This window comes from Vicia villosa, linkage group LG7, assembly GCF_029867415.1.
Source record: "Vicia villosa cultivar HV-30 ecotype Madison, WI linkage group LG7, Vvil1.0, whole genome shotgun sequence".
NCBI lineage: Eukaryota > Viridiplantae > Streptophyta > Magnoliopsida > Fabales > Fabaceae > Vicia > Vicia villosa.
This window is the reverse complement of record NC_081186.1, coordinates 124,130,338-124,155,647: the sequence shown is the minus strand read 5'-3', so window position 1 is coordinate 124,155,647 and position 25,310 is coordinate 124,130,338. Positions and strand designations below refer to the sequence as shown.

The following is a 25,310-nucleotide window of genomic DNA, read 5'->3' as shown; positions in this document are numbered from 1 at the left end:
TTGCCATGATACATAGAAGGAAAACGCAGCAACCTACACAATTTTTTTTTGAAGAAGAAGATGAAACAAATGGTGTCTTTTTATCCATCTAGTTCTCGTTTAAATCATCCTCCCACGTATTGAATCCACGTCTGCATAGTATTAAACAAAATAAAAAAAATAAATGACATTCCACATTAGCGCCATTTGCCAACTCAGTCTTTTTTTAACAGAAGACTAATGTCAGAGACTAAATGCAACACAAACTTGACATATAAGGACTCAGACCTAAAAAAGAAAATTAAAAACTAATTACAAAAACTCGCTAATTTACGGACACCACAAGACTATTTAAGTCTTTAGTTAATTATCATTAAGGAACTCCTTAAACATCTATCAATGTTTGTTAGATAGTTGACACCACTAGATTTATCTCACACTTCTCGTACACTTTCTTTCTACTTTCATATCACACCTAAACTAAACATACCTTGGGTTTAAGCCAAATTTAAACAATCACCACCTTGAATCCAATCAATGTCACGGTTAAACATTCGTTCCCTTCTCACAGTCTCTGCAATTTTCCGGGTAATCTTAATCCTCTACGGAGAATGGCAAGATTCTCACATGGAAGTTCGATACACCGATGTCGATTACATCGTTTTCTCTGATGCCGCTTCACTAGTCGCTTCTGGCTCTTCTCCTTACAACAGAACCACCTACCGTTATTCCCCTTTACTCGCTTTTCTTCTCGTTCCTAATTCGCTACTTCATCGCTCCTGGGGAAAGTTCCTCTTCTCTTCTGCAGGTATCTATAATCTTTTCAGATCTTGTTTCTATGCACTTTTTGATTTGTTTATAGTTTTTACCGATTTGAAGATATTTGATTTTAGGGTTTGAATCTGAGCTTATTTACCTACATAATCACTAGTCAGAGCGTTTGGGAGCTTATGGGTGAGAATAGCTTATGACATGTCTATGCAATGTTTTCAGCTTGTTTCGATAAGTTCTGTCAAGATTATCATTGTTTATATCTTGTATAAGAATAGCTTAACTCTATGTAGCACTTACACCTCTGATAAGAATAAGTTCCGACACTTGTGATTACATTTAATTTATTCATTTTTTCAAATTATTACCGGTGCCGCCGTGTTAGTGTCGGGGTCTTTTTTGGGGTGTATGTGCTTCATAGTTTAACTACATAAGTGCTTATACACAAGTACTTTTGTGATAGCTGACTGAATTATTCAGTATGTGCTGACGATTTGTACAAAGGCATTCCAACTTCCAAGTGTTGGTTTGTAAGAGCATCTGTGGAGGTAGGTTAAATGTTGTTTTTTTTTTTCGTGGAAGTGATTATGATAGAATTTTGCTTCTCCTAGGCAAGGAATGTAGTTTAGAGAGAAAAATGTGTGGAGCTATAACCAGGGATTGGGAGTTAGTTAGGAGAGAGATAGAGAAGCTACATGTTAGAAAGAAAGAGAGGAATTCGAAGAGAGATAGAAATGCCGAAGATCGGTTGGAGAGGATTCAGATTAGTTTAATGGTTTATTTGTTTGGGGAATATTGATGTCCTCTATTTTACTGGGACCTTGTTAGATGCTATCTAGTCATGACTATACTTTGCGTAAGTGTACTTAGTTGAGGCAAATCCTTGTATATTTTTGGTTCCGATCAATTTGGTCTTATATAGTTCTTTCTATCAAAACCAAAATAAAGAAAAAGGATAAACAAAATATTGCTCCATCTTCTAGTAAAAGTTACAAAATTTAGTATTGTTGTAGGCAAGAGTCAGAATATTAAGAAATTTTTGTTAACAACACTCTGAAGAATGCTCCAGCACAAGCAAGAAAATCTAATTTATCAGCTTTCCAAATTTCATATGCTTTTTTATAATCAATAAGTTCTGGTACAGCTGAAAGAATTATTGCTGTTAGCATTGCTTTCGGAGTGAAATACAACAGTTTTGTCAAAAATTTACGCGATGTCAACACCGTGAGCACCATTACTATGCTCGACACCGTTGTTTGCGAGCCAGTGTTATAATTTACAGCCGTACGAGCAATAGAGCCAGCAATATAAGCTAGACGTAATCTACATCAATCACTTTTTATTAAAAGTGATTTTAGAAAATAACAATAGGAATTTACCTGATGCAACGTAGCAAGAAGTGAATGATCCAAAAATCTTCATTATCCCTAAGGATAGAGCTTCTCGGTTCGGATCAATATTGTAACTTCTTAGGGATGCATATATTCTTCCAACAGCTACAGATTATTCCTATTACATAGTTCAACACCATAAGGAAAACAAAGCTATTATAATTAGAAATTAAGGGTCTGTTTGGATAAACAGCTTATTTGAATAAGGATCCACCTTACAGTGGTTGAAATAATTGCAACTGTCAATGCTATTTTGATCAAAGGACCTATTTACCATTACCGTCGAGGTGTAATTGATGAGTGGACTTGGATTCAAGCTACCTCCTTTGATTGCTCCTAAAAATTCAATTTTTTAGTCTTCAAGTTTGAGTTGATGTTGATGAACATTTATTTACTCTATATGCTATAACAGTTGATATAATGAATGATAGAAGAGGAGCCATGTGTGATAACCACAAGAGTTTATTTTTCCTTTTTCCCTAGTTAGATATATTCAATAACAGTTTAATTTTTGTATAGACAAAATTCTGATAGAAAAATGAGAATCAAATAATTAAGTTTCTAGAAAATTTACTCGCCAAGAATCTAGTAAATATGATGAAAGACAAAAATGAGAATCCAATAATAAAATTTTAAGGATGCCATTCTGACTGGAAAAAGTAAATGATTAAGCTAATTAGAAAATAAGAAAGCAATTATAACTTTGAGATCAAATTCAATGATAACTTCCATACTTGGTTTTTGTAACATGTCCAAAGAGATTAAATCACAGAGTTCAAATCAGCTTTGTTGATAAAATTGGTGATTCCAAATAGTGCTTTCAGTTGTTGTAATACAATGCCTATGGCAACTGCTTCCAAGAACGCGATGATTGTGGCATGAGAATTGAGAAAGATAGTCTACCAGAAATCCGAATCTGTATATAGAAATAAGTCAACTTATTCATTTATTTCATAAACACTAAATTAAATTGTTTATCTAAAGAGACACATTATAGAAGATAGCGCATACCTGAGGAATTCGAAAAAAAACAACTTGGAAGACACCAGTAAAAAAATTGCAGTCAAAACAAGGTGAGTATAGGCAATGGAATCATCTACAAAATCTTTCAATGTTTGAATCATGGAAGAAAGTAGCGACAGTTTACAGGTCCTATTACTATCTTCCTCGAACTCGCCAACAAAGGATATATTAGAGGTGGAACAATGCTTGTATCTAAAATAATATATAAATCATGCTTAATTTTTCATCTTAAGGAAACATAGAGATTTCAAAATCAATGTGCGTAGATCTCATAGAATCAATATGCTACTTACATAGGCCATATTCAGGACTCATCTTCGCCAAACTCGCATTTCCCATAGCCTGAGGAATAGCGAAGATTGCGAGGATTAAACCCGCCAATTTGTCACACTTGAACTTAAGAACATCATAGTTTTTAAATGACTTAAGTATGGGAAATAAACCATGCAACAAAGGTATAGATGAAAATACAAGTTAGTGTGAGGATATTTGAGTGAAGAGTTTAATTAAACACTTAAATATCCTCACATTATGTATTATAAAAAAGCTCCAAACAAAAATTTGGTCAGTTGAAGAACCAAAGTTCCAACACCACCTGCTCCGCCGACCACAAACATTTGTCACACCCTTCTTAAAATCTCCTGTTTTGAAGCCTTCTATTGCTGCTTGAACTGCCAAAGGCAAACTTGCAGCTTCCTCAAATGAAAGACATTTAGATTTTCTTGCAACTAAGTTCTCTTCCACAACAATGAACTGTGCCAATGTTCCGAGTTGCTTTGGTTTTTGAATAGTATTGTTGAATTCTTGTATGTTTCCATAGACTTCATCACCTATATCAATTTTTTTGACATTAATACCTTTTCCTATCACCACGCCAGCCATGTCGCATCCAGGAAACACCTGCATAAATAAACTTGTTTATGTTTATAACATGCATCCATCATGGAAGTTTAGTGATTGTTTTGTAGCTCAAGTTCGAATCTTTACTCAAACAAACTTTGACGAAACTTTACTTGCATTATGTATAGAAGATTATAAGAGAAAGAGAGAGGTTAAATGCTTCTTTTTTTTGGAGAGGTAAAAATGCCAAAGATCGGTTGGAGAGGATTTGGATTTGAGTCCAGTTTAACAGTTTAATTATTTGGGATCGTTGATGTCCTTTATTTTACCGGGACCTTGTTGGATGTTATCTAGTCATAACTATACTTTACGAAAGTGTACTCTGCATTTTAGTTAAGGCAAATCCTTGTATATTTTTGGTTCTTGGTTCTGATCAATTTGGTCTTATATAGTTCTTTTTGGTATTAGAATGTTCTTTCTATCAAAACCAAAATAAAGAAAATGGAGGAAAAAATTGCTCCATCTTCTAGTAAAAGTTACCAAATTCACAAGTGTTGTAGGTGAGAGTCTGAATATTAAAAAATTTCCGTCCTTGGGTGATTTTAGGGTCCATTTTGTCCCTTTGCAATATGTGTTTTTTCTTTCTTTTTTATCTAAGATCATCCAATGTATCATAATGCTTTCAACCAAGGACTAATCACTTGTCTCCGTGTGTCACTGTTGATGACCAAACGTTTTTTGATACCACTGCAAGTAAAACCTTAGAGCACCATGTTATCCCCATAGTGTCCTAGGGCCGGCCTTACAATCATTGGCCAAGACTCTTGGCCCAAAGCGCTTGGTTGTAATACATTTAAATTTTGGGGTTTGCAATGGAACTCGTCTGTTCTGGGGCTCTATCAGTTGTTGTTGTTCTCGTGTGTTTGGTTCGCGTTTTATTGTTTGAGCAGTTTGCAGGGTAGTCGCGTTGGTTTTTTGTCTTTGTAATTGGTTCTGTTGGTGCCTTGAAGAGCAGGTCTGGGACAGTAGAACCAATCCTATTGTTTCAGTGGTTTTCTTTTGGGCTTTTCTCGCTTGGTTTTGGTTATTCTGTTTCGGCGGGAGTAGGTGCTCAGGTGTTCTGGTTCAGTCACTGCAATGCCGGCTTTGGCAATTTGCGGAGGCTTTAGTTTCCGTCTCAGTTGTATTCTGGCGATCCGGATCAGTCTTGGAGCTAATTGGTTCAGTCGCTTTGGTGTGTTTCTCGGGAAAAAGTAAGAGATAAGGATGCTCAGATTGAGGAAACTACTAAAATTCTTTCAGAAAATCAGGAATCTATTTCTTGTCAAAACTGCACATTAGAGTTTATGGAGAAGAGAATTATCGAGTCTCCGAAAATTGAGGCAAACCTAATCCAGGATGTGGAGAAGCATAGGAACGGCTGGACCATTTTAAGGAGGACAAGTGGTTCCAGATTGTGAAAAGAGTTTTTGAGAGAGTGAGAGTTGAATAAATAAGGAAAAGGAAGTCAAACCTGTGGAGAAAAATAGAGGACTGAATATTGAGAAGGCCATAATAGACTCTATCATCTTTGTTAAGCTGGCAGTTTTGCAATGCAGTGGGCGTGTCCGAGTTGCCGAGTCTGGTTTATCCGTGAGCTTTTTCTCTAGGTGGGTCTAGTCGGTAGTTTTGTCAGTTCAAATTTTTCGCGCAGTAGTGATTCGGAGCGTCTATTTCAGACCTGCTTTTGCGTCTTTATCCAGCCGTGGTGTTAGTTGTATTGCTACTGTTCTGAGCTGTGGTACATTTTTCGCTGTGTGGTGTTGCCAGTGTTTGTTCATTTTCCCGCATCCAGTCAAGTCGGGTTTCGGTGTCTGAGGTGCTATTGGGCTCTGGTTTATTCTAGTCCCAGCTCTTGTGTTTTGCTTTGGGTGCTGCTGTATCAGGGGCTTTGTTAGTTGTTTTAGGTGTTTTTTGGCCTCTGTGTGTTTGGCCTCTGTCAAATTTGGTAGCAACCTGATATTTCTTGTGCTAGAGCTTATTTTATTAATCTATTTTCTTTTTTCTTTTCCAAAAATAGAACATTTAAATTAACGTGCTGTTAGACAATGAATATATTATGTCTATGCTGAACGACATTCCATTCATTACAACTAAGCAAATATTTGTCGATTCTTAAATGCAGATATACTTGTGGGATATTTTATCTATTACATTCTAAAGCTGCAGAAGGTCCTGAAAATCTCTGCAACTACTCTGTCATGGCATGGCTTTTTAATCCATTTACGTTCACCATTGGGACACGCGGGAACTGTGAGCCCATTGTTTCTGCCATGATATTATGGATTATTGTCTGTCTTATGAAAGGTATGGTTCTGCCATCCGTATTAAAATAAATTGATGGTGTTGTTAACTTTTAATAGCAATGTTGAAATTGTCATATTGTAATCTTTAGTCTTTTCTATGTCTTTAAATATACTAGTACTTATGAAAAGTTGGTGGTAATCTTTAGCCTTTTCTATATCCAAAAATAGATTTTTCATTCTGTAAAAGATCCACAATAATTTTTCAGTATTTTTTACCAAGCACTCACGACTGAATGTAAAAGTATTTTCATTTATTACCCATTTTTAGCCCTACCAAGTATTCCAAAACTCTAAAGACATAGTATAATATAAGATACTCATTTGATAGCCTTTGTTTCATGACGGTACTGTTGCCCTTAACAATAAGTAGACAATATTCAGCTTTCTTAAAAGATGTAAAATATTAGATATTTGCGTATATCTTGTTGCTTTGATGGTATTCTCTTTTTTTCTGTCCCATTTTCCTTCTTGTTCCTCCTGGTTTGCAGGTAATGTGTTACAGTCAGCAATTTGGTATGGACTTGTTGTCCATTTCAGGATTTATCCTATAATTTATTCTATTCCTATAATCCTGGTTCTTGATCCGAACTTCTTCCCATCTGGTCAGAAACCCGTCCTAAGGAATTGGAGTGCTGTTCAGAAAGAGAGACCCGAAGATCCGAATGGCAGGTTTACCCCACTTAATTTACTGAAAAGTATATTCACATGGAACAGGGTGATATTTGGACTGGTTTCAGGATCGGTTTTCCTCTTTTGTACTGGTCTTTTCTTCTGCTTATATGGTTGGGAATTTCTACATGAGGCACTATTGTACCATCTTACTCGTACCGATCCAAGGCATAACTTCTCAATCTATTTCTATCACATATATCTTCATTATGGGCACAATATCTCAGTGGTGGAAAAGCTTGTCTCCTTTTTGCCACAGTTTTTGGTTCAGCTGGTTCTTATTTTCAGCTTTGCACAGGATTTGCCATTTTGCTTATTTGTGCAGACTGTATCATTTGTTGCCTTCAATAAGGTTTGTTAAGTAATACTGAATAACATATGCTGAAATTTACAATATTAGTGCATCACTGTGTCTCTATTGGAGCCTTTTCTTGCTGATACATCAAATTAATCTACACATTTCCTCATATTTTAGCTGAAGAAATCCCTTGTACCACGCATCTGATTTCTACGTTTCGTGCAGGTGATTACCGCACAGTACTTTGTTTGGTTCTTTAGCTTGTTGCCTCTAATACTCCCATGGAGTAAAATGAAGCTAAAATGGGGTGGATTGTCTTGCATTCTTCTGTGGATCGGAGCTCAGACCCATTGGTTAATGTGGGGCTACCTTCTCGAGTTCAAGGGTAAAAATGTCTTCTTACAGCTTTGGGTTGCAGGCTTAATGTTTCTTGTAGCCAACATATTCATCCTGGTCACGATTACTCGTCAACATAAATATTCTTCTGTTTTCAAAGCTTTAGAGTATACCCACTCCAAACATACAGCTAAACTCGAGTGAGTGACCGTGACTATTGCAAACAAGTTTCTGTTTTCATCCTCACCACTGTTACACATCGCCCTTGACGCGCTTCAGTTTTCGAAGGTTAATTATGCAAGGTCACTACTACAGCAACCGATGATTATGTTGAAACATGTGCTGTTTTTTGAATGTGAATCAATATATTCTTATTTTGTAACACTGGATACCTTCTGTTTTTTTTGCAGTGCATAACCTTTAAGCAATGAATTTATTTTTATTGCTTTCATAGCTTTCTGTTAATTATCTGCGCTTGTAGAATTGTAACTCTGTAACATTATTTATTAATAAATACATGCTTGATAATGTGGTGGTTAAGAGTACTTTCACAGTCTAACCCATTTAAAATTTTCCATCCACATTTTTGGTTTCTTTAATTATCTTTGTTAAGTGGGAAGACGTGACACGCCACGTGGCAAATTTCTTTGTGATTGACACACATGTGATGATGACTGTGTCAAAGATGTAACATGACATGCCACGTGGTAATTTTTTAACCTTCTCCATTAATATTGTTATTTAATATAAAGTCGGAAAATTCAGTTGCTAATAGTGAAAATCAATCACTAATTCAAATAGCTAATGCAGCAGTTGATGTGTACATGAACAAATATCAAATCTGTCAAAATGGTATGACAGGTATAACAATGCTCATTAACTGGTTTGTGCCGCTAACAGATAATAAACTTAATCAAAAAGCTGCTGAACTAGCTACATGCACATTATCAATGGTTTATCATCAGCATGAAACTTTCTTGCAAATTAGTGTTCTCGACAACCGGATTTGAAAAAACTGAAAATGCTAAATAGCTCCTTGCAACTTTTCCGTCACCAAGCAGATGAGAGGGAAAAGGTTGCGGTAAGATCCAAAATAAAAGATGAGTAACAAACTGGAAAACATTAATATCTACTTCTGACAGAATATTTTACACAATCTGTGTACTGAAACCCCAAATTTGTAGCCAAAAATGTATCAGCTAGTTCATTCGAATCTTAAGTTTAAGTGCATGATAGATCATCACCTGCAATTGCCGTTCTCTGTATAACTAGAGTAAATTATGAAATTCAATTAATAAAGCCTGATAGCAAGATGCCCATATGCTTGATTTTACACAAGCCAGTATAAAACATTCTCCAAATTCTTTAAGCCATAACATGCTCTAGTATAAACTAATTGCTTTATAGGTATTAGTCACTTGCAAATGTTTACTGTGATACTCAATAAGACAATGTAATAGTGAAAAATTACGTATACAAACACATTATTTGACGTGCTCTAAATTGGCCATTCTTGAGAATTCATAAATGCTGCTATGTGAGGAAAATATGAACGGATGAATCTCAACTTCTACTTTTGATTGAGTGAATTCAGTTTATTATTACATAGGTGCATATCCTATTTGCAAATAAACTAGAGAATATGAAGTTATTGGTTATAACCACTTTACTGTTACAACTGAATATAATTAACTGCATCACACCAGACTCAGTTATAGTGTGAACACAATCTGTGTAGAGGAGAAATATTGTGTGGGGGTGTAGGCATGTTGCAGAATATTCCACCAATCTATCTTTTAATATGACACCACAAGCTCAATTAGGAATGATCGTGCGCACACACCCACACACACACTATGTTTGGGTTTGAATTCTTCAAACTTGGTAGGAGGTAATACCTTGGTCATAAGTGTCATAACATCAACACAGTGTTGAAGACCAGAGATATGTACCATTTGAAGTTAATTTTGAAGTACTTTCTTTTTGACAAATAAGTCTGATATGGTTGTGGGCTAGAGCAATGATCTTTATATTGTCACTCTAGATTCGAGGTGTTTTGAACTTGATTCCTAATTCAAAGAGAAGATGTTGCATCTAAAGAAGTTTTGAGGTGGCTAAAGCTAGGTTGCAGTACTCTACTATAGTGCTGGACTTAGAAATAGTTGGTTGTTTCTGAGCCATCAATTTACCAAGTTAGGCCCTAGAAACACACAAGCCCATGAAGTAGACATTCTCTCTTGTGGGTCAGAGCCTCTATCAGAATCTTATCATGCCTGCAAAATGACAAGGAAAAAGGTAGGATTGGTTTGACAAGACCACATTTCTTGGTTCCTTTGAGTTAACTTAGGATTCTATTGACTGCTTGCCGATGTCAATCGAGGGGATGTGCCATAAATTGGTTGACCTGGTTGACATAGAATCGAGGGGATGTGCCATAAATTGGTTGACCTGGTTGACATAGAAGCATATGTCAGGTCTTGTGATGGTGACATACTGAAGAGCTCCAAAATGAACCTGTACTGAATGAGATCAAAGAAAGTGTCAGGTCTTGTAATTGTGACATACTGAAGAGCTCCAAAATGAACCTGTACTGAATGAGATCAAAGAAAGTGTGAAACCCTTCTATAGAGAGCCTGAGACCAACTACCATTGGCGAAGGTATAGGTTTAGCTTCATGCATATTAGTCTTTGCCATTAAGTCCCTAGTATATTTGCCTTGAGAAATAAGTAGGCACCCATTTTGATAGAATGAATTCGGCAAATTATTACAAAGGACATTTTTAGATTTCTAGTGTGTGTGGATATGAGATGTAACGAACACCCCCTATTTATAATTTAGAACACCCCTACCGGATTGGCATAACAATATGATTAATTTTGAAAATAGTTAAATAAAATTCTTTAAAAAGTTTGAATTTGCACTTTTATATCAAAGATAAAAACGTTCAAGTTCCAGTTCACTTATAATTTCGTAAGTATTCGAAATTTGATTAGATTGTAGCAGAAAAATTGTATCAACAGTATGGTTAAATGCAAATTTGATATCATTATTCCTTCTATGAAACTTATTTCTTATCAAAAAGTTGCAACATATGGTGACACCCATATGCAAAATTCCTGTTTGTAGTGAAGGATTTCATTACATTTATAGTGAAGGGTGCATGACAGTTTAACCAACCAAGAATCGGGCACATATCTTGCATTCAAAACATATCTACCCTCTTTCTTTGGTAACACAAAAAAAGAACAGGTTTATCAATAAAGTAGAGTTAAATATTACAGAAAAACATCACAACTTAATCTGACACTAAAAGAAAATAGAGCAGTTGTAAAAGTGCTTGCTCTACCATTACAGAGAATACAATTTTTAGAGCAAGGAAGCCAATGCAGAACTACACATAACATTCAAACATCTTGTGGCATCAATTCCATCCTCCCATAATATTTTCATGATTTCTGCATTATGAACAATACAAGGTGAAACTTGTCATGCAACTGAGATGAAAGGATAAACCAGAAGACTATATGTTCTTATACACAGACATCTCTTACCTGCATTGGAAGGTACAATTTGAACTCTGGTGGGAGTTCCTCTTCAGAGTAGAGACGATCTGAGAAGTATATCCTTCTCAAACGACAGTTTGCATGGACCTGAACTCGCAGTGTCTCCACATAGTTAGTACCATATGCTCTCTTGGTAAAATCCGCTAGGTTAAACTGGATTTGATTCCAACCCTCATCCATTCTTAGTGGCATAGTGCAAATGTAGGGCTTTACTCGAGTGACACCCTATGAAACGAAAATAATAAAATAAATTACTTGCAATGCACATTGATAGCAATTTGGGTTGAAATAGCATAGCTGTTTTGTGATACTATTATCAAGAGTTTATTTCAGCAAAAGAAATCATGCAAATGTTTTACTAGTAAGAAAATCTAATTTGAAGAAGTTAAACATTCGCAAGATGTTGGCAATCCTACAAGACACACAATCATGGGCGGACTTACACACTTGGAAATTAGAAGCTCGAAATCGTCGTCTAACATTCTTATCATCCAAAACTTGAATCTCAAATGTGAAGTACTTCTTTAGATTCTTGACAATCATAACCAGGAATGGAAGTTTTATACCAAGTGTGGCAGCAGGATCTGCCGGACACGTAATGAATGTGGACTGAATATTCGACCCAATTATTTCGAGCACATTGGATTGTATGTCTTCATCTTGTGGTCGCTTAATATGGCCATTCACAACTACAAAAAAATACCACAAGACAAAATCATAAGTATAAGAAAGTTGTTACTATCATCAAGCAAACCACAGATATGTTAAGAATTAAGATAAACAGTAAACTAAGACCATGTGCAATGGTGTGTTTAATTGAAGTCAACATGGCAAAATCATGTGCAATGGTGTGTTTAGAGTAGTGTTGAGTGTGTGTTGGAGGAGAGAGATGTTGAGAAAACTCAACACCATGTACACTGACGCAGGGGCTGACGTGGCTGGTCTTGATTGGTTGGCCAGATTTTTATCCATTTAATACTTTGAACTGAATTATTTCGTTGCAAATTAATTTTTTTATTTTTATTTTTTTTACCAAAATTCATGATTTTTTTTTCTCTATAAATAGAGACTTGGTTCATTTGATTTGGACACAGAAAAAAAAACCAAGTTTTTCACTATCTTTCTCTATTATTATCTTTCTATTAGTGTTTTTTTTGAAGTTAAGTGTCTTTTGTATCGTATCCAATTATTTAAATAAATTTTGTTTTTATTACAAAAAATTAAAAAATAAATTATTAAGTATTTATTATTTTAATTTTATTTTAATCGATAATTGTAATTTTATGTAATCATAAAAATAAAAATAAAATTTAAATAAGAATATGAAAATAAAAAGTGGTTGGGTAGGGTGTTGAGTGAAAAACCATTGGAGAGGGTAAAAGTTGAATGGGTGTTGAGTTATTAGGTGGAAGAAAGAGAAAATGATGTGGAGTGTTGGGAATTGAAAAAGTGGGTGTTGAGTGTTGAAACCATTGTAGATGGTCTAATAGAGACAATTTCATTGCTAAAGTACTGAATATCACCCAGAAACAACACAAAAGGATTGACCAGTGAACGGAATCAAAACATATTATCAAAAAAATTATCTAATTCTCATTTCGCTGAATGTGAAATAGAATAAATATCATAGTGTTAGGAACGGAGTCATAGAGAATGATCCAAGAGAACAATTAGTCCATATTGAGCCCCCTAATGATACAAGAGAACAATTAGTCCATATTGAGCCAAGTGGGCCCAGAGATTGGAAGGTTTACTCTTGAGGGAGCAAAAAGGGAATATATGGGTAAATTTAGTTTGTTAGTGACGTTGGGGTAAAAAGAGAGACCGGAAACTATTTCCATGTTACAAGAAGTAGGAGTGTGGGTCGAGAGCAGGACTTTGGTGAATTGTGAAATTAGTTATGAGTAGGAAACAAGCTTCCTATAGGAGCACAGCTCTGGTCGGGCTACGGATTGTTTTCCACTATCAGTAATTCTCCATTTCGATCAATACAATAAGAGACTGAATCTTTTATCCATCTTTTTACTTTTTATCAAGCTCCTTTATATAACCACCACCTAGCCTTATCCTACTAGAAAGTCAATTACATGGATCAATTGATGCAATAAGGCTCCATCAATAACTAGATTTTCAACGTATTCATATTAGCGGTTTTACATAAGTTTTCTTCAGTCTTTCTCTACCCATTTAAACCAAATTAGGTTCCATTAATCCATTTTTTTCTCACTAGAGTCACGGCTAAATAAGCTAGAGCAAGTTTCTGCCATCTCCTCTCATATCTCATCTATTCCAACTTTCTCCTAAATGAATACATTCCTAATGTAAGTTTTTCTTTTCCATTCATCTACCTAAATTTCCACTCAGCATGAACTACAACAAGAGCATGATCATGAAGAGTCATTCAAAAGATATTTTTAATTACACATTGAAGCAATATACTTGTTTTACAAAACACAACATTTCTTAACTGAGAGAAAGTGTAACTAAATCAATAGATAAAGGGTACTTAATATATTGATCTAAATATCATAATGCACCAATTCCCTTTCACAATACAAATGAGGGTCAAAATACCAAATTTCATCCCTCACAAGACTTACACAGCATGACCAAAAGGACAGTGCTATGCATCACATAAGGCAACAACCTTACCATTTCACAACAAGTACGACAAAACAAAACTTCAACAATGAGAATAAATAATCAATTAAAGCTAATGATTTCCGATCAACTCAATTCAACATATCAAATTTCTAACAAGCTGAAAATTACACCTAATGCCACTGCAAACAAAAAAAAAAACATTTACCTTCTTTGTCCCATATCTGCAAAGGTTTGCTCCTACAAAAAAAAAATTGAAACCACAATGCCAAAATTCAGTACCTTAATCACAACAAACACGCGAAACTGAAATGTGAAACAATCAACCCAAAATAAAACATACCCAAGACTGTATAATATGGAAAGAAATCCAGACTGAAACGTGTTCTTGAACATTTTCTGCAATGACAAAAGTCACAGCAAAATCAAGTTTTTTCAATCCAAAATCAATAAAAACAAAAACTTCAGTACTCTAATGAAAAAATTACATGATTTGGAAATTATAGTTTACTGTGGCTATCAATCTCCGTCAATTCAAAACTAATAATCACAAATTAGGGATTTGAGAGAAAATGGATTTAGGGTTTAGTGACAACCACGGAGAGGAAAAATAACACATAATAGAGACAGGGTTACAGAGACTTACGGCGATGAGCGGTGGTGGTTGGTCAGAAGAACGGCAACGGAAGCAACGGAGACGGTACGATCGCCGGTGATGGGGTATTATGAGAAAAAGTTTCTTTTCTAAATTTTGTTGTAGTTTTAATTGATTAAAGTTATTTTTAGTTAAAATTAATTTATTTTCTATTTTATTTAAAAAAGTTAATATAATTTTTTTTTTACTTTAACTTCTTCCGTCTCATAGATACATCTTGAAGAAAACTAATAAAAAGAATATTAAGAAAGGTGAATAAAAAGTGAAAAGAAAAGAAAATAATATTTTTTATTGTTTTTAGATGAAAATTTCCTATTCATGTTTTTAGTTAGAAATTAACTTTTTTAGTCATGTTGAAAATCAATTTTTAAAATTGACATCTTTACATTTAGTATCCCTTTATTGCTGCTAATAATAAAGATGTTTGTGATGTGTGCCATTATGCTAGACAAAGAAAATTTTCTTATATTGTTAGCACAAATAAAGCTTTACACCATTGTGATATGATCCATTTTGATATTTGGAGACATCTAGCTGTGAAATCTTTGCATGTTCATTCCTATTTTTTCATTGTTATAGATGACTACAGTAGATATACTAGGATAACTCTCATGAAAGCTAAATCTGAAGCAAGACGACGTGTCATGAATATTGTTAAACTTAATGAAAAATAATATGGAGCTAAAGTAAAGACTATTAGAACATGCAAAGTGGAGAGGAAACACCAACATCTTCTAATTGTTGGCAGAGCTTTGCTTTTTCAGTCTAAACCTCCAAAGAAATTTTGGTTATATGCCATTTTACATACTACTTTCATCATAAATAAAATACGTACTCCTATTCTTGATAATCATTCTCCTCGCTTTGTTTTGCATCATGAAATTTCTGATTTAAATTCTCTTAAATTTTTTGGTTCATTAGCTTATGCATCTACACTTCAAATTCACATAACTAAACTTGAACCCCGAAGTAGAAAATGTGTCTTTCTTGGATACAAAAATGGTATGAAGGGTGTTGTTTTATTAGATGTGAACAATCATGAAGTTTTCATTTCTAGAAATGTCACACATTACGAAAATAGATTCCCTTACTTAGGAGAACATCATCCTTCTTAGGAGTATCATATTCACATTGAATCTATGCTTCCACCTAACGATCCTAAACCTAATACTCATATTGATTCTACATTTTCACATAACAATTCTAACTTAACTGGCTTAAACCAAAATGATATTGTACATGACCCTTCACCACAAGACATTTTTCATGGTTATGATATTTTACCTCAAGAATTAGCACACAGTCAACTCATGACCAATCCTATTCACACACATCCCACTGAAACAAAACAAACTGAATGAGATTTAGACATTATTAACAATATAAAACCTGTAGGTGAGCCTGTTAGTGGACCTCTCATACATACCAGACCTGTTAGAACCAAATACACACCTGCTTATCTTTCTGATTTTGTTTATAATTCTTCCCTCAATTCTGCTAACAAAACATCTTCAGGTGACACAAACATACTTTATCCCATTTTTTCTTTTGATTCTTTGTCTCATTTGTTCGAGTCTCATCGTGTTTTCACCACTTCTATTTCACTTAACATTGAGCCAAAGAATTATAAAATAACTTGCTTATCTGAACATTGGATTAAGGCCATGGCATTTGAATTAGAGGCATTAAAAAAGAATAGGACTTGGAATGTAGTTCATCTACCACCTCATGTTAAGCCAATTGGAATCAGATGGGTGTTTAAGGTTAAACACAAGGCATATGAAACAATAGGAAGATATAAAGCCAAGATGGTGGCTAAAGGTTACAATCAAATTGAGGGATTGGATTTTTTGACACCTTCTCTCCTGTAGCTAAACTGACTACAGTGAGAACTCTTCTTGATGATGCTGTTATTCATGTCTGGTCCTTGCATCAACTTGATGTGAACAACGTATTCTTGCATGATGATTTGCAAGAAGATGTGTCCATGACCATACCAGAAGGTGTTCCTTGTGACAAGCCTAATCAAGTTTGTGAATTGATGAAAAACTTGTATGTTTTGAAGTAGGCCAATCGCAAGTGGTATGAGAAACTGACTACTTTACTTATCCAACAAGGTTACAAACAATCAACCTCTGATTATTATCTGTTCACTCTCAAAACTTCCAATTGTTTTACAGCTATTTTAGTTTATGTTGATGACATGATTCTAGCTGGTAATTCTATGGAAGAGTTTACCAAAATCAAAGCCTGTCTGGATAGTAATTTTAGCATTAAGGATTTGGGATTGCTAAAATATTTCCTAGGATTAGAGGTTGCTCATTCAAAAGAAGGAATTTCTGAAGGAGTGAAAAACAGTTAGAAAAGGGGGATTGAATAAGGGTTGTTTCTAAAAATGGTAGATAAAAAATAATCACACAGTTAATTTTATCCTGGTTCGTTGTTAATCAAACTACTCCAGTCCACCCCTGACAGAGTGATTTACCTCAACTGAGGATTTAATCCACTAATCAACCTCGATTACAATGGTTCTCCACTTAGACAACTTCTAAGTCTTCTAGAGTATACAGATCACAACTTGATCACTCTAGGAAATTCCTTTTACAAAAGATGTAAATAATATTACAAGAGTTTAATGTGCTTCTTAATAAGCTATAATCACCAAGTGATTTTTCTCTTAAGATTAATTTCTAACACTCACTAAGATATTACAATGTTTGTAAGGTTGAAGATGGAGTTTCTTGCTGTTTTTGTGTGACAATGTTTAGATTTAATTTGGCAGCGTAAGGTTACTTGGAGTGAGCGTTGTTTTTTTGCTTCAGCATCAGAACTTCTTTATATAGGCAGTGAGAAAATGTGACAGTTGAGTAACATTTAATGCTTTGCGTGAATAGTACAATCACTACACCAAAAAAGCCTTTAGACAGCGCACCTTAGACAGCGCTTTTATATAAAAGCGCTGCTCTGAGTAAAATAAAAAATAAAACACGGAAACTGTATATGAAAATGAGTAAAAGCGCTGCTAAAAGGCTGACCTTAGACAGCGCTTCTGAAAAACGCTGCTAAAAGGATTGTTTAGAAAGCGCTTTACACAAGCGCTGGTAAAGACCCTAGAATAAGAAGCGCTTCTTAGAACCACGTAGCATAATCCAAAAAAAATCAAAATTAGAAGGACAAAAAACGCACACATACAGATATTCGCATCTCTTGTAGATCTACTGCTAACCATTTAGTTCCTCCCCTCATCAGTTCAATCCTCTTCGATCTCTAGCTCCGATCCGTCGTTGCAGGCCAGCTCATCTTCTCCGATGCAGTTCCCTCCTCTCAGTTCTTTCTTCCTCTTCGTGTTTCCACATTCGTTTCCAAAATGTTAGGGTTTTTAAGATTTTCGAATTTTACTGGTTAAATCCTAGATCTTGTTTTCTACATCACCTGAAACCATGAAAACAACACCAGATTCACTTTGTTTTGTTATTATTTTCATCATTTTTGATAAATCAAGTTAACTATTATTAAATTTGGTTACTCCGCCCCCTTTGCAGTATACTTGTCCAGGTTTGTCTCTTCCTTTTTTTTGCGTAATCGTTAGTCTACCATTAGAGCCAGTTGCAAAGCTTAGCATCATCGTCGCACATAGTGGTTTCAATCTAATTTCATCTGATGCATGTGTTATTGATTTCTATTCAACTATTTTGTTGTGTTGCAGAATGGGTAAGGGTTTGATATGGGCGAAGGCAGAGGATTTGAGTCGTAACAGGAGTCGAGTTCTGTTGTTATATCGTCAGACACAAAGAAGTGAACAGAGTATGTTTGCTGTGCCAATTTGTCATGAAATTATCATTTTCAATTTTGATTCAATTTGTGTTATTTGATTGATTGATTGTGCTATTTTTGTATCTTTTTTTGGTTTTGGTTTTGCAGAGTGAGATTGCTAAGCAGATGCATTTTGAGTTCAGTACTCCTAAGAAAAACATTGCTGCTACTGTTCGTTCACCGTTCGATATTGAAATTCTCAAACATGGCAAATCTTGGAGGATTGAGGGCTCGTTCTTCGTTGAAATAACCTTCCCTTGATTTGAACGATGACGACGAGGAGTGTCGACCTTTGCATCGGAGAATCACCATGGCTTTTTCCTGGGCTTCTGCCTTCAGGATCACTCTTCTTCTTCTCCTTCTTGCTGCTGTTATTGCCGCTTGTTTCACTCTTCCTATTGAAAAGGTTTCTTTTTTCTTACACCCTTTTTATTGTTTTATTCAATTTCGCATCTGGGTCTTTTTCAATTGTTTAGCTTGAATTGTTAATTTTAAGGGTTGGTGATTGTATAGATTTTTAGATTTTCATCTAAGCATTGCCCTTAATTGGATATGCGTTTCTTGGTTTTTGTTATGCAGATGATGAAGGACTTCTTAATATGGGTTGATCGTGATCTTGGGCGATGGGGTCCACTTGTTTTGTAAGTTAGTTTTCATTTTTAGCTCTAAAAATGGTTTTTTTATTGTAAGTTTTGGAGTCTCATTGTTGTGAGAGATTGTTTTAATTTGTGTAGGTTTAAATAATTGCAATTGATGAAGTTATTATTTGTTAAAGGGAAATTTTTTGTTGCATAGTAGCTTATTACCTTAGTTGTGTATGTGTTGCTAGAGCTTTGATATTGTTTTTCCTGGATATAACATAGAGAATGTTATAGTTATAACATCATTTAGGTTTTCTGTAGTGTTGAAAAGTCCATTTTGATGTTGTTAACCTAGCTAGGTGAAGGATGACTTATTTGTTTTCATGTTATATCTTTATTTCTATTGATAAGTGTAATGATTCAATCTTCAATTGGGAGCTATTCTTTTTTTGCTAAGCTTATAAAATAAGTTTGTGTCTTAGGAGAACTTCATTACCCTTTGGACTTACTAGTGAAATGCCCGAAGTGTTGTTGTATGCTTTAATTAGAGTTATTGATTTCTATGAATGTTGAGTTGAGTGTTCCTTAGATTGTATCATTGTTGTTAACATAGTGGCTCTAGCGGTGCTAAAGCGCTATTGTGTAGCGGAATTTGAACGATATATTGTTCCGCGATACACTATTCAGTACAAAGTATCTTTGAATAGTGGCTATTGTGTGCTATGGCTCTCTAGCGTGGTGGAATTTGAACTAATCGCTATTTTCTGCGATCCACAATTTACTATATTGGTTAAGGTCCCTTTGTCACGACCCACAGGTGTTGATGATGCTTGATAGTTTTGTACTATATTTGGAAATGCTTTTGTAGATTTTCTTTTTTTTTGCAAAAAGTATAGCAGGAGTGTAACTGAAATGTGCTGTGGATTACATGTATCAGTTGGCACAATTCTCTTTAATTGTAGTGTTGTGGGTTGCATGTATCAGTTGGTACGATTCTCTTAATTGTAGTGTTGTGGGTTACATCTATCAGTTGGCACAATTCATAACTCGATATATTTTTGGTGATTTTCAGGGTTGTTGCTTACATTCCTTTGACTGTCCTGGCAGTTCCAGCTTCAGTTCTTACTGTAAGAACTAAGACTTATTGTTACCCTAAGATTTCTTGCAAAAGTCGTTTAATTTTTATGAAATGATACTCTTTACTCAAGTACCAGCAATATATCTGCCTGCAACGTTGCTTAGGATTGTTAAATAATTGTATCATCTTCAAATTCAAAAATTGAATTCATCATGGGTTATCATGTGTCAGGGACTGGTAAATGGTATCTATAATAATAAAATTAGTAAACACAAATTTATTTGTAACAATCTCTGGACTGTTATCTCAGAACAGTCTATGAGTTAGTTCTTTTACAATACAACAAATTAGGAAATAACATAAACTAAGAAAGAGATAGTCTATTGTTGCAAGGCAAAACTATCCAAGAATTAGAGAGCATGGTCTTTCTATTTGAAAAGCATATCAACACTTGATAGTCTTACAAAAGATGTAAAGTTTGTTGCATTGGGATTCTTTTTTTTAATCATTTTTTTTTCCATCCACTTCAAGTCTTTTATTTGTTACTTTGCTTGTTATTACATTTCTCTCATTCGTTTAAATGTTGATGCAGATGAATGAAGATGAGCGACGTGTATTGCATTGCAAAGATGATGAAGCTTCAATGGCTCTGAGATTGGTGCGATAGAATTGCGTTTATCATTCGATAAAGAGAAAGAATCAGCAGAGATAGAGAGAGCTCTCCGTGTGATTGAAGAACTGTGAAGATGAACGAAATGGAGAGTGAATTATGGAGGAGAAGAAGAATGGTGGAGGAAATGGTGGAGGAAAGATGGTGTGGGAAAGTGGAGAAGAGAATCCAGAGACCCTGTAAGTGATGGAAGTGCTGACTTATATAGATTCAAAAGGCAGAGACTTCAGGTTGGTTATCCTTCTGATTCTTTGTTTCATGTTGGTTACAATTTGGTTAGGGATTAGTTATGAAACTGTTAGAAGTTAGGGTGAAACTGAATTGACAGTTACTCAGTTAGTGGGTTGTTGGGTTAGGATAGGTTAGTTGAAACAGTTAACTGTTAGTTATGAATGTTAGTTAGGATAAAGGTTGTTATAAGATTCTGTTAGAAACTTGTTAGAAGTTAGTTATAGGCTTAAAACTGTTATGAAGGCCATGGTTATAAGTTAGTTTGACTGGAAACTGAGTCAGTTGTTATAGGTTAATTGTGGTGATTATGCTGTTTGAATGAAAATGTCTATGGCTTGATGTCATGATTATTTATGTGGCAGCAGGATGTTTGAATCTGATTTAGATTTGGATACAGGGCTATTGGTTGTTGCTCGTTTGAATTGGTGGCATTGCTGATTTTGTATTGATGTGAAAAATATGATATGGTTCTGTTTTTATATTTGAAATAGGGACTGATTTCTGATAGGTAGATTGGTTCAAATGTTATAGATTTTTTTTGGTTTATTTGATAATGTGCAGGGATATAGTATGGACTGAAAGAATTTCGGTTATGTACGGTGCGGGTTATGAATGTGGTTTTGGTAGCAAGTGTTCAAAAAATTGCTTAAGTTCAGTGATGTTGCTACAATAGCTTCTGATAATTAGTAGATTGTTGTCAATTTGGATAAGTTTCTTGTTATTACTTTAACTTTCCCTGAGTTAGCATCGACTTGAGAAACCGTTTCTTATTTACTGATCGCGCTACTGTTAAAAGACAAGTAGCAGTGCTGTTACTCTTCCATAATCAACTGTTGTTTTCTTAGGACTTACCATTATGAAAGTTGCGATAAAGTGATTGACAGGAAATTAGATTTAGATTATGATGGTTTTAAGTGAAGTAAGTTCTATCAAGGAATATCACAAGGTCGGATGAGTTTGACTCCGGTTGGAGTTTAGTCATATTCACGTCTCAGTATCAAGTTCATTAGTTTGATGTAGAATGTTTGTTGAAACAACAGTATGTTAATATTAGATGAAACATGGGCTTTACTAACATGTTCCACATGTATCAAGATTGTTCTATCATTTGTAGGCAAAACATAGGCTTTACTAGCATGTTCCACATGTATCAAGATTGTTAATGGAGTGATGAATGTCAAGTGACTAGGAATTGGGAAAACTGTGAGACTGATAATAGGTTTACGGGATTACGTCAAACATGATACTTCTAAAAAATATTTAAGTAACATTATATCAATGGTTGATTGATATCATGAAATAATAATATGATACTACTTTTTAATAGATATTTTATGTGACTTATATATATATATATATATATATATATATATATATATATATATATATATATATATATATATATATATATATATATATATATATATATATATATATATATATATATATATATATATATATATATATATATATATATATATATATATATATATATATATATATATATATATATATATGGGGATGTATCAAGTAGGAGGAATTTTTAAATAAGAGATAAGAGGATGCAATCCTAATCATTGAATTAATTAAGAGAGAGAAATTAAATTATTTATTAAAATATTAATATTAATATAATTATTATTTCTCTCTCTTGATTAATTCAATGGTTAGCATTGAATCCTCTTATCTCTTATTTAAAAGCCCTCCTACTTGATACATTCCCATATATATATATATATATATATATATATATATATATATATATATATATATATATATATATATATATATATATATATATATATAGTCACATAAAATATCTATTAAAAAGTAGTATGATATTAGAGAAGCACAAAAAAATATTGGCTTTTTTCTCTTTTTAATTCTTTTATGATTATGATAAACAAATTTAAACATTTTTTCCCTTAAAGAAAATGTTATTTTAAAAAATGAACAAGTGGATTTATAATACTCAAGAACCAAGTAGTTTATCGACATGTTAATGGTTGTCTGAACTTTATTGCTGAAGTTTCATAAACTCAATGCAACTTGTTTTTGTAGTTTTCACTGGAGAAGCATGGGGTTATCTCGGAAGCAGAAGATTTTTAGTAGAACTTGACGAGCACTCAGATGTTGTTCATGGCCTTAATCACTCGTTAATTGAAAAGGTACTTTGTAGTAAATATGCCCACTGTGTAGTTTGTAGGTTGACATAATGCACACTGTTTAAATTTATGACCACTCTAGAATTACTTTATTTGCTAACAACCTAACTTAAACTTTTGTGGTGGGGTGTTTCATTGGTATTTGAAACTGGTTCTGTTGGAAAGGGTCTCAATCAAGGTGCTAAAAACTACTTTGCTCATGCAGAAGGGGTGAGATGATTGATCTGACAAACATGTGCACATCAATTCCCTTTTGTATTTCTAATTAGATATATATTTCATTATATAATTTGTATCTGCACACTGCACCATCAGAATTAGAGTATTGTGCCAATCCTGCCTTTGTCTTACACAACTTCATTGCAGGATTATTCTGCCACAAATCAGATAATGGCTGCCCTGAAACATGCCCAAGAGTCGCTACCGTCTGAAGATACAAATATTGCATCTGCAAGTGTCTCAAATATTACATCATTTTTTTGTAGCCTTAGGGTGACATTCATTATTCATAACTTAGGCTTTTTTTTTTAAATTGAATCCTCTTGTATAGAATCCATGTTGACATAACTTAGGTTATGAGATTTTGTATGAGTTATTGTTCTGAGTATTCTCTTAGTGTATGGATTGAAGATGTATATTGATGTTGTTGTTGTTTCGAATTTTATATTGAAGCTACAAATTTGTTTCAAGTTTAAGCAATTTTGGTGCAAATTTTGGTAAAAACCTGGTGCAAAATGGTGAAAATCTGGTGCATATATACTGGCTCATAATAGGCAGCACTTTATATAGGGGGAATAGATAGCGCTTTTAATGAAAAGCGCTGTCTAAAGTTGAGGAAAGCGCTGCCTAAAGGGGGGAATAGACAGCGCTTTTAAAAGGCTTTTTCTTAAAAAATTTGTTTGAGAAAAGCGCTGTCTAAAGGGGGACTTTAGCAGCGCTTTTTATAAAAAAACGTTGTCTAAAGGGGGCTTTTTGCAGCGCTTTATAGGTAAAAGTGCTGGCTAAAGAGGGCTTTTAGCAGCGCTTTCAAGGTGAAAAAAAGCGCTGCCTTTACCTATGGCAGCGGAGGAATAGATAGCGCTTTAAAGCGCTGCCTAAAGCAAAAAAAAAGCGCTGTCTTTTCACTTGTTTGGCGTAGTGAATGCTGCATTTAATGTTTCACTCTTTTGTCAACTACCTCGAGCCATGCTTCAACTGCTTTTACTGACTTTGCCTTTTGTAGCTTCTAGCGTTCCTTTTGCCAGTCAGACAGATTTGACGTTGTAGCCTTTTCATCCTGTACTTGCTTCTGGACTCAAACTATTAGAATAACGTTTGAATATCAGAGTCTTCAGCGTTGGTGCAGATGCAACTTCAGTCATCAGAGTTTGGAAGTGCTTTGTAGTGTGATACCATCAGACCTTCAGAGCCTTGCTTCTAATTGCCATCTTCTGATGCCTTCCAGATCATGTTCTGATTTTCTTAAGACCATCTTCTGATGTCTTCCAGACCATGTTTTAATGAAGCCATCCAGATCTTCTGGGTCAGAGCTTCTGAATGTTGATTTTGTGCATACTCTTTTAGACTTTTTCTGAAATGGAAAACGTGAATAATTAGAGTACCACATTGTCTTATACAAAATTCATATATAATGTTATCATCAAAACTAGAAATATTGATCAGAACATTTCATGTTCTAACAATTTCTTTGTTTGAAATGAACTATTGTCTTGATCTTCTACAGGAATCAGGTTTCCTTGGTTCTAAGCATGCAGTTACACCTCTTGATTCTTCAATCGAGTTACATGCTGATGGTGGTAAGTCTTTTGATGGGATTGGTGCCTACCGAAGGTTGATTGGTCATTTCCTTTACTTGAATACTACAAGATATGACATTACTTATGCAATTCAACAACTCACTAAGTTCCTACATAATCCAACCTTGGTCCGTTATCAAGCTGTATGTCGTGTTTTGCATTACTTAAAAGGTAGTCTTGGGAGATGACTCTTATTTTCTAGAAACTCTAAACTGTAGATCATTGGCTTTTCAGATGTTAATTGGGTAAGTTGACTTGATTCACGAAAATTCATTTATGGTTATTGTTTCTTTTTAGGTTTTTATCTCATGGCGAGCAAAGAAGCAACAAACAATATCACGATCCTCCTCTGAAGCTGAATATAAAGCACTCTCATTTGCCACTTGTGAACTGCTTTGGTGAACTTTCTTATTGAAGGAGCTTCAAGTTTCGTGTTCCAAACTACCAGTATTGTATTGTGACAGTCAAAGCGCCTTACATATTTCCGCAAATCCTGTTTTTCAT

General features: G+C 34.4%; 1 protein-coding gene and 1 pseudogene across 1 annotated transcript; one reads left to right on the top strand and one right to left on the bottom strand.

Annotated features, from left to right (window-relative positions):
* The first annotated feature begins 386 nt into the window (after positions 1–386).
* LOC131616762 (GPI mannosyltransferase 1-like) lies at positions 387–8,471 on the top strand (annotated as a pseudogene).
* A 2,288-nt stretch (positions 8,472–10,759) lies between these two features.
* LOC131616763 (uncharacterized) lies at positions 10,760–14,574 on the bottom strand. The gene is made up of 6 exons (XM_058888203.1): positions 14,464–14,574; positions 14,161–14,216; positions 14,026–14,057; positions 11,664–11,905; positions 11,205–11,441; positions 10,760–11,108 (listed from the first exon to the last, which is right to left on the bottom strand). Exons 2-6 carry the CDS (start codon positions 14,211–14,213, stop codon positions 11,100–11,102), a joined length of 573 nt encoding a protein of 190 aa, XP_058744186.1. The 5' UTR covers positions 14,214–14,216; positions 14,464–14,574; the 3' UTR covers positions 10,760–11,099.
* Positions 14,575–25,310: the final 10,736 nt, after the last annotated feature.

Bases quoted from the DNA above. Each gene is read 5' to 3' on its own strand.
- LOC131616763 (XM_058888203.1), bottom strand. From the start codon at position 14,213: ATGTTCAAGAACACGTTTCAGTCTGGATTTCTTTCCATATTATACAGT. The intron at 14,058-14,160 runs GTATGTTTTATT...TTTTTTTTGTAG, and splicing joins TCCATATTATACAGTCTTGG to GAGCAAACCTTTGCAGATAT. The intron at 11,906-14,025 runs GTAAATGTTTTT...ATTTTTTTGTAG, and splicing joins GCAGATATGGGACAAAGAAG to TTGTGAATGGCCATATTAAG.